Here is a 12355-nt window from a genome sequence, read left to right as displayed (position 1 = left end):
AAAGGGTAAAAATAGAGTAAGATCAGTTTATCCACTCATATTTCAGGTTATTTATATTAGTGATACTATTTATTTGAATTAGTTTATTAGAAAATATTAGAAAATAAGAGAGAATGGACCCTAGAAAGCAAATTATCAAAGGACTCTAAGCTAGAATTTATGGTCCCGACTCCTTGGTTAGCTACAACTCAGGAAGGAGCCGTCATAAAGAAGTAAATTCAGCTTACTACTACTACTGTGCCACTCTCACACAACGCGCAACATGGCCGCGACGTTGTTAAATACCAACTTTTTGTGCAGTGATTTTAACTTGAAGAATTTAATTGGAGTGTCTGAAAATCTCGAGGAACACTTGATCATAACATGTAAAGGATTTGTGAAAGTGTATAATGTGAGTATTATACATAGTTTAGGTGTAGGGCTTAGTCAAAAGTGCCTGCTGTTTTGCCGTATGGTAGACTACGTAATAGTTTTTTCATTTCATTAATTGTATTTGTGCAAGTTTTATTTGATATTTTACAAATATTGAACCAGGATTATTAGACTAGGAACCCGTGTTTTGTGACAAAATCTGAGTTTTGTGCCAAGTTACTTTTTAATTTCGTTAAAGACCGAATCCATTATTGCCCTTTCCTCGTTTCCTTTTCTCACTGGGCTATTATTCCCTGTTGGATACCTTGGGCATATAGAGTACTATGTGGTGTTTGAGTCTGTCCCAACAAACTACAAAGGCTCCTAGTACTCTGCTTTCATAACTAAGGTTTTAGCTTAACTAGTGATAACAATGGTTTAGGGGTATATGTATGATAGCAGCCACCTGTATGTATTATTATGGCTAACTTAGATTATGGTAGTGTAAGGGGTGTCGCAGGGGGACGTTAGGCCCCCCCCCCCCAGTTAGGTAAGTAAATAAGGACACTGCTTGTAGGTTAGGTTAGGGGTGAAAGTTTAGGTACATTTTTAATCGACGCATGAGGAACTGGCCGCTGGTATACAAAGGCTCCGCAGTGCAATTTGCAGAAGGTTCGTTATCATTAGTTATCTCCTACACAGACAGCACAGCTTGCATACTCTTTAGATATTTACCCATGTTGGTGGCTAGTCTTTCCCCGTTGAAATTATAAAAGTGTAATGATCGTTACGGAGAAAATGAGTAACCGTAAAATTATAGAATAGTACAATAGTGTTATGGAGAAAATGAGGTTGGTTTTGAGTGTGATTTATGTTGTTTTTACTCTTTTTTTTTTTTTTTCCTCTTTATGATGGGCAGAAATCCATAGTTTTTTTTAGTTATGGTGTGTTGACAACTATAACTTGAAACTTTGGTTTTCCATTAGTTATCAACATAAATGTTTGAAACACCTAAAAATGCCCCCTATACAGTCTTATTTTATATTATTGATTATGATTGGTTGAAACTTGGTAGTTGTGATCAGGTGAGTTGACTCCCATAACTATTTTTAGCATAGTTTGTTTTTGAGATTCCACCAAATGTTGTCTTCATAAAAATTCAAAACACTGGAGCCATTGTAGAATAACGGACAAGGCCTTCTGGAAACAGTAAATGGAATTTTCTATTTCATTTTTAGAGAATAATTCGCAGCCTTGTCTGTTGTACTACAATCACTCCCTTAGTTAAGCACTGTACTGTAAGTGTATTTACGATTATTTTGGTCTGCCGAGCTAACACTATTCAATCGAATATTGGTGTTTACTCTAATGTGGTTCTCCTTGCTTCCAACATATTGCTCCTCTGTTCTTGGCTAGCAGTACATGTTGCGCTGCATGCGGCATACGCATGGGCGATTATTTTGCCGGTGTCGGAACGTTAGATTTGATTTCCATTTCTTGTTATCAGGAACAAATTCCTACCCTATCATTATTCACATAACTAAAACAAGGGCTTAATATAATTGTATAGCATATCACGACATGGAAAACATAACCAATAGGTTATGAATGTAAGACATGGGACTTTGATTTGGTGCAAATAAGTAACTTGCTATAGAATCTGTTCAAATGATACTTAAATTTTATTTCTTATTATATATCAAACACATGTTTTTACCCTAACACGTCTTTATTTACATAACTGAAGAAAGGGCATTATAACCTTGTATTTCCGTATACTGTATTGAAAATACATAACCAAGTGATTGTGAATGTAAAACGTTGGTTCTTAGATTCTGTTCAAAGAGGTAACATGCCAGAAGAATCGCTTATCGGAGTTAGTTTGGATTGTTCGAATGAGCAGGTGTCATGTTGAAAAGTGTAGGAGCAAAACTTTAATTTTTATTGATATCATTAACCATGTTAAGAGTGGTGCTGGCAGTAGGGTATGTGATTCAAAACACTGGATTTAGATATATATACAGTACTTAATTATGCGAGTTCCATTGTCGTAATTAATATTGCTCTATACTCTAATAAAACCCGATCAACAAGTAGCAGAATAAAATGAACAGCGTTTGTAGCTTGGTTGAAACCAGTTCTCAGTCATATAAAAAAATGAAAATTTGGGATTTTGTTTGAAGGAATAGGCCCTTCGATCACCAAGGTTGGGGCCCACGTGACTTCAAATGAACAATTTTTCCGCACGACCTAAGTCGTACCTTTGGCGTATATTACTTTATTAATGAAAGTTAATTTGACCAGAGGCCCAAGTAGATTCTGTAGACACTCATTCTTTTCTGTACATCTGCCAAAATGAAAAACTTGTAAAATCACAGCTTTATTTTGTGCAAGTTGTTACTGTTGTGATGGAGACAGCTTTACAGTATGTGGAATGTTCAGTGACTGAATTTTAAGGTTAATTTTGCTTTTTCAAAGTATAACTGTTATTTGTGCTGATCATCCTCAAGCTAATAAAAGCAAAATTTTGGGTGCCTGAAGATTACGACATTGGCAACTTTGAGTAATGAAAGTACCGTACAGTATGACTACAGTAATGCTTTTAAAGGTTAGGTGGGTGGAGATGGGTAGTTTTGATTAGAATGTAGCCCAGTGGTTTGCACTCTTGAAAGAAACGAACCAAAGGCAAGGTTGATTTAAATGTTTCAATGCAAGATTTTTCTGCCGAAAGAAGTTGAATTTGGTAAATTTTGAGTTTCTTATGGTCAGGTGAGGTAAAGGAGTACAGGGTAGTTTCAGGGGGCAAATCTTTCCCGGTAAGGATGTGATCCCTTAGCCCTGCTAAGCAGGGTGCTTTAGATTCTGTTTTATCCCTGTGATGTTTATTTTGTATCAAATAATTCCCTGAGCCTGCTAAATGATAGACATCGTCCAAGACATTGTAGAAAACAGTCTTGAATATCACATGTTGTCTGTGTTGTAGTATACTGTCTGTGTATTCCATAGTTTCTTTGATATAAGCTTACAATAGTTTTGGGCTGCCATGCATAGCAAACCAAGGCCAAAAATATGCCAAGAACTGACCATTTCAATTACGTAGTGCACATCAAAGAGATGCCTCCTAACCTAAAATATGCAAACCTAACTGTATTTAGGATCCCTTGTTCTTACCTGGCCAAGGGTCCCCTTTCTTTGACCGTTAAACATTCCATTGGCAGATAGTGCACCCATTGCTAGTAGGTACAAAGTGATTTTAGTGGAAACAGTTGAGTAGGAGCTGTCTGTGACATGGGTAAAATATAGCCAGAAATTTGCAATTCTCACTGAAATTACGGAGATATACTAGGTTCCCAAAAATGTGTTTGTTATACAGTTACTTCAGAGATGTCTCATTCCTGTAAATCTTTTAGATAAGCGATTTTAGTCCTGACATGGTTCGATTAGTAGAACCCACACAAGCACTTATGGATTATTGGGTGAACGTATCCTATGAAAACATTATTTTCAATATTAATCTTACCCGATGATCATGTAGCTGTCAACTCTGTTGCCCGACAGAAATCTACGGTCGGGATACGCCAGCGATTGCTATACAGGTGGGGGTGTACGCAACAGCGCCATCTGTGAGCAGGTACTCAAGTACTTCTTGTCAACAAGAACTCAATTTTTCCTCTGTCGTGCCACCGGCTAGACCTACTTGGATACGCTGTTGATTCTGGAGTTATTGTTCACGATTTGGTGATGTATTTGCTCTAGAGTTTAGCCTTCGCTATTCAGGAAGCTTTATCATTAGCTTAGCAAGCTTTTGGAATTAATTTGATTTAATTATGGTGACGAAGAGAGTATGGACTCTCTTTCACTTTTAAATGGCCGACCCTTCCCTTAGACGGAAGTGTTGGTGTCGAAGAGAGTATAGACTCTCTTTCACTTTTTATGACCCACCCTTCCCTTAGACGGAAGTGTGTTTAGGTTTTTGGTAATTTTGCTTAACAAAGTTATAGATTTATTTTATATCTCTCCGCCATTTATAGGCCTCTTCGATTAACTTTCCATTTATTATAAACTTATAAAAATTAATTTTTATGTTTGTTTATATGCGACCTTTCCTAATAGTAGGCGGTCCTTACTTGGAACCGAAGTTAATTAACATTGAGCCCGTCATATCGTTTTTCCTGTTAAGAATTTATGCTATTTTAATTTTAATGTTTTTGAAAGAATTTCTTTGATAGTCTCGTACTGTTTTCAAAGTTGAACTAACGTTTTGTTTAGTCTCCGCAGTTGTTGACGTTCAGAACGTTCAACTTGCGCTCTATCGTTACGATAGAGAGAGAGTATTTCACGGTTTCACGTTGCAGTAAGAGTAAACCGATTTTAGCGTTTCGTTCATTCTTTCTTAGCTTAAATGGTTTTAATTCTAATAAAGGAACTTTTTATTTTGGAAACCTTTCAGTTTTTTTTCCTTTAACAAATAATATGTTAACGATATATATAATTGGGCTCATCTCTCAGGTTCTAAGTAGAGAGAGAGAGAGAGAGTTAGAGACGGAGGGAGAGAGAGGAGGATAAACGTTTCGTTCAAGCGGGTAACGTTGTTCTCGTTTTTTTTTGCTCTTCTCCCTAGTCGCTATAGGGGAAGAAGGTAAAACGTTTCTAGAGTTTTATTCTTGTTCCCAGGCTTTATGCGGTGAGAGATTTTAAACGTAATTTATTTGATCTAGTGTTTAGTCTCTTTTCCAGCCACTGAATTCTTTATCTTTCATTATGTTTTTCTGTTACATTGTAATACTGTTTTCGCAATTACTACCTTTTAATGAAGGATAGGATTGCGTGTTTCAGGTACAAACCACTTAAAGTTTCGAGTTCAGTGAAATAAGTGCAAACAGAAAATCAAAAGTGATAAAGTGATATGCGTAAAGTGTTACAGTGTTGCGTTTGAGGGTTCGTCTGTTCGTGCCAGTTGTTCACCTAGTCCGATACCTCTTACAAGCTCCCAAGCCCAGGGGAGAAGTAATGTCGAAGGACTTATGGGTTCCACAGGCCTTGATCTACGAACAGACGTTTCCCTCCGTGGTTTCGGGTGTATCTACACACGTTGCCGACGTGATCACCCCACCCACACAAAGACGAGAGAGCCCATTTATTCCTCGTCTGCGGAAGAGGTTTCTCGCAGAAACCATGGACCAAATCTTGCAGCTTTTAAGTGCAAGTCGGTCCCTTCCGCGCAAGTCCAACGGCCTAGGTGTAGCCACTGGGTCAGTTCGGACTCGCTGCAGTACGACAACTGCACACCTCCCAAGAGAGGCAAGATGGTACCGCAACAGGCAGTAACTCCGTCTGTTGCCGCACCAGCTGTTTTAGACCCTCAGTCACAACGGACAGTAGCTCCGTTTGTTGTTGTCTTTCATAGACCCTAGTGGTCCATGCTGCAGACTATACAGTCTCAGCTTGCTCCTTCATGCAGGAGTATCATGCTGGAAGGTTGACAATGCACCTGTTAACCTACAACCCGCCGAGGTTGTGCGCTCAGCAGATACTGCGGCTGCCTGCTCCCACCCTCCACCTGTGAGAGCTCCACCACCGATGCGCAGTCCACCCTGCCAGACGCATGTTCTTGCTGCACCATCTGCTAACATGCGTGAGCTACCGCATCAGCAGTGGGAAGGTTCTGTAGAGCTGCCGGGTTCCAGCACTATGCGGCATTCTCCGCAGCCCATGCAGCATGCTCTGCATACCTTACAGCATGCTCCGCATACCATGCAGCATGAGCCGCATACCTTACAGCATGCTCCGCATACCATACCGCATGCTCCTCAACCCACCGCAGCCCCTCCCACGCACCAGCACTCTGCTTTTGTTGTTGCCAGCTCCCACACTCCGACTGCGGAGAAGGTTGACGATGCACCCGTGGGCCTACACCTCCCACGGTTGTGCGCCCGGCATGGCTTCCTGCTCTCACACTCTTGTTGTGAGAGCTCCTCCACCCATGCACAGTCAACCCTGCCAGATGTATGATGACTTCCACTCACAGAGCACTCCGTTTCCGTGCGTGAGCTACCACAAGCTGCCGTGTTTTGACACGGTGTGTCAGCCTCCGCAACACACTGTGGTTACCGCCACTCGCCAGCAGCAAACTAGTCAGTCAGGAGTTGAGGCTTCCCCACACAACTTTGGTTGTTGCCAACTCACAAACTGTCATACAGTTACATGACGTTGCCTTCTGGTCTGCTACTTATACTCCAGTGCTGTATGTCCTCACGCTCCTGTTGTGGTTGACAGTTCAGTTTTTGACAGTTCACAGACTGTCAAGCAGTTTCATAACGTTGCCTTCTGGTCTGCTGCTTTTGCACCAGTGAAACCCTCACTGAGAGAACCTAGCTTTTCTCGGATATGGTTCCTGTAGATGAGAAAGTGCTGTTCTCCCTCCTTCTGATATTCCCTTGAGGACTCTGTCATTTGGAGAGGAGCCTTAAGCTGCTTAGCCTCCTATGGACTTTTATTTAAGCATAACATGCTTCCAGGGAGGGTAAATGGTTCCGCTTCAGTCGCCAACCCCGTCTGTTGCCACACCTGCTCCCTTAGACCTTGGGCTTTGTTGCAAGACATGCAGTCCAAGCTTAGTCCTTGATAGAGGATTTTTTACGGAGAAGACCCTTCTTTCCAACGACCTTCCTACCGGTTGGTTGTACGCCCTGTTGACGCTGAGGTATCCTACTCACGTCCGCCAGTTGAGATGGTTCCTCCACCGGTGCGACCCAGTGTGGGTTGCCAGTCGCACGTTGATGTTTTGCTACTCTCGGAGGTGGTTGTGGACGTTCAGTGTGTCACTGGGAAGACGTTCAACAACCAGCAGAGGTGACTTGTTGTGACGCAGTGCGGCAACCTCAGCAACCAGATAAGGGGTTGTCTGTACTACCCAGACAGTCTAGACAGTTTCGGGTTGTCGCTGTACTTCCTCGCTTCCCCATGGTTGACAGTTCACAGACTGTGCAGCAGTACCATGATCTTGTGTCCGGCTCCGTCACGCATCCACCAGTGCGACCGGATTCAGCGAGTCAGACGTTGCCCACTCCGTTGCCGTTTCCTCATCAGTTTCGGATGAGGAACCCTCTGATGAGGACATGGCTGAACAAGAAGATCAATCCCCAGCCCTGCTATCCATCCAGAAGATGCTGAAGAAGGAATACGGCCCTGTCAGGCTGTGGATGAGTCTGGTTAGGACACTGTCATCCGTGGTGCATTTGGTGTCACTTGGAAGACTACACCTCCGTCCTCTTCGGTTTCATCTAGCTCTTCATTGGAAAAGGACAAGACGCTAGAAGCGGTCTCGATCCCGGTTTCCGGAAGATAAGTCTGGTCTAACCTGAGGAAAGGACTTTATCAACCTTTTATAGGGTCTTCCCCTGACTGTTCAGACTCCCAACCACGTTCTCTTCTCAGACGCATCGGACGTAGGCTGGGGTGCGACCTTAGGCGGTAGGGAATGCTCGGGATTATGGAACTCGCGTCAAAGGACAATGCATTTTAACTGCAAGAAGCTTCTGGCAGTAAGTCTGACCTGGAAAAGCTTCAGGTCTCTCCTTCAAGACAAAGTAATGGAGGTCAACACGGACAACTCCCTGCTTTGATGTTCATCTCCTAGCAAGGAGGGACCTACTCTCTGACATGGTGCGAGTTCGCTAGTGACCTCCTCTCCTGTTCAACAGGTCTAGACTTTTCACTAGTAACAAATTTCCTCCAAGGCAACTTGAATGTCTTAGCAGTTTGTCTCAGTAGGAAGGGACAATAATTCCAACATATTGGACCCTCCACAGAGATGTATGCAAGAGACTTTGGGTCACCTGGGGCCATCCAACCATAGATCTCTTCGCAACCTCGATGTCCAAGAGGCTCTCAACAGACCCAGCAGTGGTTCTTTTAGATGCCTTTCTACTAGATTAGTCTCATCTAGATCTATATGCATTCCCTCCGTTCTAGTTTGTCAACAAGGTACTGCAGAAGTTCGCCTCTCACGTTGGGACAAAGTTGACACTAGTTGCTTCCCTCTGGCCCGCGAGAGAATAACTTACCGAGGTACTTCGATGGCTAGTAGACGTTCCCAGAACTCTTCCCCTAAGGGTGGACCTGCTACGTCTGCCACGCGTAAGAAGGTACTCCAAGGCCTCCACGCTCTTCGTCTCACTGCCTTCAGAGTATCGAAAGACTCTAGAGAACTAGAGGTTTTTCGAAGGAGGCAACCAGAGCGATTGTTAGAGCAAGGAGAACATCCACCCTTAGAGTCTACCAATCGAAGTGGGGAATCTTCCTAAACTGGTGCAAGTCAGTATCCGTATCCTCGACCAGTACCTCTGTAACTCAAATAGCTGACTTCCTCTTATATCTGAGAAAAGAGCGATCTCTTTCAGCTCCCACTTTCAAGGGTTACAGAAGCATGTTGGCATCAGTCTTCCGTCACAGAGGCTTAGATCTTTTTAACAATAAAGATCTACAGGACCTCCTTAAGTCTTTTGAGACCACGAAGGAGCGTCGTTTGGTTACACCTGGTTGGAATTTAGACGTGGTTCTAAGATTCCTTATGTTAGACAGGTTCGAACCACTTCAATCAGCCTCCCTGAAAGATCTCACCTTTAAAACTCTTTTCCTGATATGCTTTACCAGCTAAAAGAGTCAGTGAGATTCATGCCTTCAGCAAGAACATCGGATTTTCATCCGAAACGGCTACATGTTCTACATCTTGGTTTTCTAGCCAAACACGAGCTGCCTTCTCGGCCTTGACCAATATCGTTCGTTATTCCAAACTTATCGATATGGTTGGAAAGGAACTAGAAAGAGTATTATGTCCTGTAGAGCTCTTAAGTTCTATTTTAAAAACCTTTATGAGGCCCGTCTGAAGCTTTTTGGTGTTCAGTTAAGAATTCATCTTTGCCTATGTCAGAGAATTCTTTATCCTATTATTTTCAGACTGTTAATACGAGAAGCTCATTCCCTTCTGAATGAGGAAGACCAAGCTTGGCTGAAGGTAAGGACACACGAAGTTAGAGCTATCACAACTTCCGTGACCTTTTAATAAAATAGATCTCTGCAAAATATTTTCGACGCAACCTTTTGGAAAAGCTAATCAGTGTTCGCGTCTTTTATCTTGAGAATGTCCAGTCTCTTTACGAGAACTGCTACACTCTGGGACCATTCGTAGCAACGAGTGCAGTAGTGGTGGGGGCTCCACCACTACAATTCCCTAATTCCAGAACCTTTTTAATCTTTCTCTTGAAATATTTCTGGGTTGTCCGGAAGGCTAAGAAGCCTTCCGCATCCTGGTTGATTTGGCGGGTGGTCAAATTCTTTCTTGAGAAGCGCCTAAATTAGAGGTTGTGATGAGGTCCTTTAGTATGGGTTGCAGCCCTTAATACTTCAGCACCTAGGAGTCGCTCAGCATCCTAAGAGGATCGCTAGGCTCAGTAAGGAAGACGTACTTAAAAAGGCAGAGTAATGGTTCAAGTCGACTTCCTTACCAGGTACTTATTTATTTTATGTTTGTTATTTTGAATAACGGCTAAAATAAGATACGGGATACTTAGCTTCTTTGTTAACATGTATGCTGGTCTCCACCCACCACCCTGGGTGTGAATCAGCTACATGATCATCGGGTAAGATTAATATTGAAAAATGTTATTTTCATTAGTAAAATAAATTTTTGAATATACTTACCCGATGATCATGAATTTAAGGACCCGCCCTTCCTCCCCATAGAGAACCAGTGGACCGAGGAGAAAATTGAGTTCTTGTTGACAAGAAGTACTTGAGTACCTGCTCACAGATGGCGCTGTTGCGTACACCCCCACCTGTATAGCGATCGCTGGCGTATCCCGACCGTAGATTTCTGTCGGGCAACAGAGTTGACAGCTACATGATCATCGGGTAAGTATATTCAAAAATTTATTTTACTAATGAAAATAACATTTTCTCTCAAAAATCTAATAATTGGCTATGCCCATCTTAAGTTAGTGCCACTTGTTGAATGAGTAGTGAATTGGGTTTACAGTGGGTGTAATTCGACCAACTGTAGGAAAGTGTGTATCCTACAATTGGTGGGGAAATAAGAATGATAATGACTATTCCCCCAAATATGCTTGAGTAAGACTAATAGTAAATTTTATTACATAACTTCATGAAGGAATAAGCCTGATTTCATGTTTCGGTAAAACTTTATCTGTGTGCCATTCAGATACTTTTGTATGCTCTTACTGTAGTAGGAATGTCCCAAATCTGTTTATGCAGTAAATAAAGATTCATAACCCAGTGTTGGGTTAGAGGAGAACAGGAAGGTTTGATGGTTACTAGTGATGGTACACTGGTAAAGATTAAGTTTTTTCCACCCAGTTATTGCATATGCAAAGGTGTGACAATTTTCAGAATGTCTTTACAATCTGCAAAGAAACTGCTATACCCTTAAATCTCTAAGGCAGTGTCAAATAAAATATTTAAAGTGGTTATAAAGACAAAAAAATGGAGATTGCATATTAAAATTACAATACAGTACTGTGCTGTGCAGTACTGTATAGTGAAAATGTACGAGCTACAGTGAAGCTTTACGTTACAAAGTAGAGGGGTAGATCACATGCATACAGGTATATTAGGATATTGTATACTGTACAGTTACTCGCACAAGATCCCTCGTTTGTTTTACAAGAATTTATCTATGTTTTCTTAAGACTTTTCTTTTGCTTTTTAATTATGGACTCCCTATTCTTTAATCAAGGAAGATGAGGGGAAAGGTAGATTGAATTGACGGTTCATGTTTACCTTTGTCTGTTTATCCTCGCTAGCATGTAGACCTGCTTTCCTCTGCTTTATGTGTTTGTCCTAATCTTCTCCCCAGTGGGTGAGGTCTTGGAAGAAGAGAAAGAATCCTAAAAAGTTTTCTCCTGTGGTAATTAGGGGCTGGTTGTGGGTAATACCCCTTCTCTGACTCCAGTGTACCTGCCCTTCATGGGTACCTTTCTGTTTGGCCCATCTATCAATATCTTTGGTTCTTTTTTGGTCTGTAGGGAAAACTCTATGTATGTCCTTGTTAAGTCCGTGCACTCTGCTGGACCTGCTTCTTTTATGACCTCAAATATTTTGTAATACTTTAGGGATTGTTATCTCTTGGGTTCTTTCTCTGAATTTGGGGATAGTCTCTCTTTAGGCAAGGTATTGCCAGGCACTAATATCTACTGCTCCCCCTGTTTCAGTTTCTGCTACAGTATCAGCTCCTGTGATTGTAGCATTTCCAGTTGGGGTCTTCCTCCATTTGAGCAAAATTTCTCTGGATTGTCCAACCTTGACCGTTCCTTTGGACGTGCTTGTGGGAAAATTGGTGGTATGGTCTGCAAGTAATGTTGAGTAGATGCGTGCTTATTCCTCTTCCTTCTTGTCATTATCCTTCTCCTCCTTTGCTGTTTTGTTGTCCGCTGCTTCTTCCTTGAAGGAGAAGAGACAGTAAGATGGCAGTAAATATTTTCGCAAGAAATTCCCATTCGGTTTTATATGATCGTTCTCTGTTAATCAGTCCTCCAGAAAGTACAGGACCTCTTCATTTTTGTGTGTATTTTCTGCATCACCAGATAACTTTACTTTATTCTTTCATAGTTATGTTGCCTAAAAGTCTTGGATATCTACTCCCTAGGACCTGTAGTGGCAGCTTAACATGGGGTAAATTTGCAAGCTCTTTCAAAACAAAATAAGCCTGTCCAAGGTACACTACAAGAACAGAGTAGAGCGAATAGTTGCTATTAACTTTGCTCTGCTTGCATTGATTTTTAGTCGTTTTCTTGCTTTCATTATTCCATCTTCCAAATATTTTCCCCACTTCCTCCTAGCATTCTAATGTTGACATTAGGTTACTTGTATTCAGCACATGGATTACTCTTTCCACGCACTACTTTTATATAAATATCTAGAGGGTAAACACTGATCATAGATGAACTCCCAACTTTTATCAAAAACTCCTCTGATACCACTGCCTCTG

General features: G+C 41.7%; 1 protein-coding gene across 2 annotated transcripts in view; it reads left to right on the top strand.

Moving 5' to 3' along the window:
• The first annotated feature begins 225 nt into the window (after positions 1 to 225).
• Positions 226 to 12355, top strand: part of LOC137656770 (nucleolar protein 11) — a 52613-nt gene continuing 40483 nt past the window's right edge. The window contains exon 1 of one of the 2 annotated variants that reach the window (XM_068391034.1): positions 226 to 391. In XM_068391034.1, the coding sequence (XP_068247135.1) occupies positions 263 to 391 (129 nt within the window). In that variant the 5' untranslated portion in view covers positions 226 to 262. The remainder of the gene's footprint in view (positions 392 to 12355) is intronic. The other variant, XM_068391035.1, reaches the window with a different exon arrangement.

The sequence above is a fragment of the Palaemon carinicauda genome, chromosome 17, assembly GCF_036898095.1.
Source record: "Palaemon carinicauda isolate YSFRI2023 chromosome 17, ASM3689809v2, whole genome shotgun sequence".
NCBI classification, from domain to species: domain Eukaryota; kingdom Metazoa; phylum Arthropoda; class Malacostraca; order Decapoda; family Palaemonidae; genus Palaemon; species Palaemon carinicauda.
Note: the sequence above shows the minus strand (reverse complement) of the source record. Positions and strands in the feature narration are given on the sequence as shown.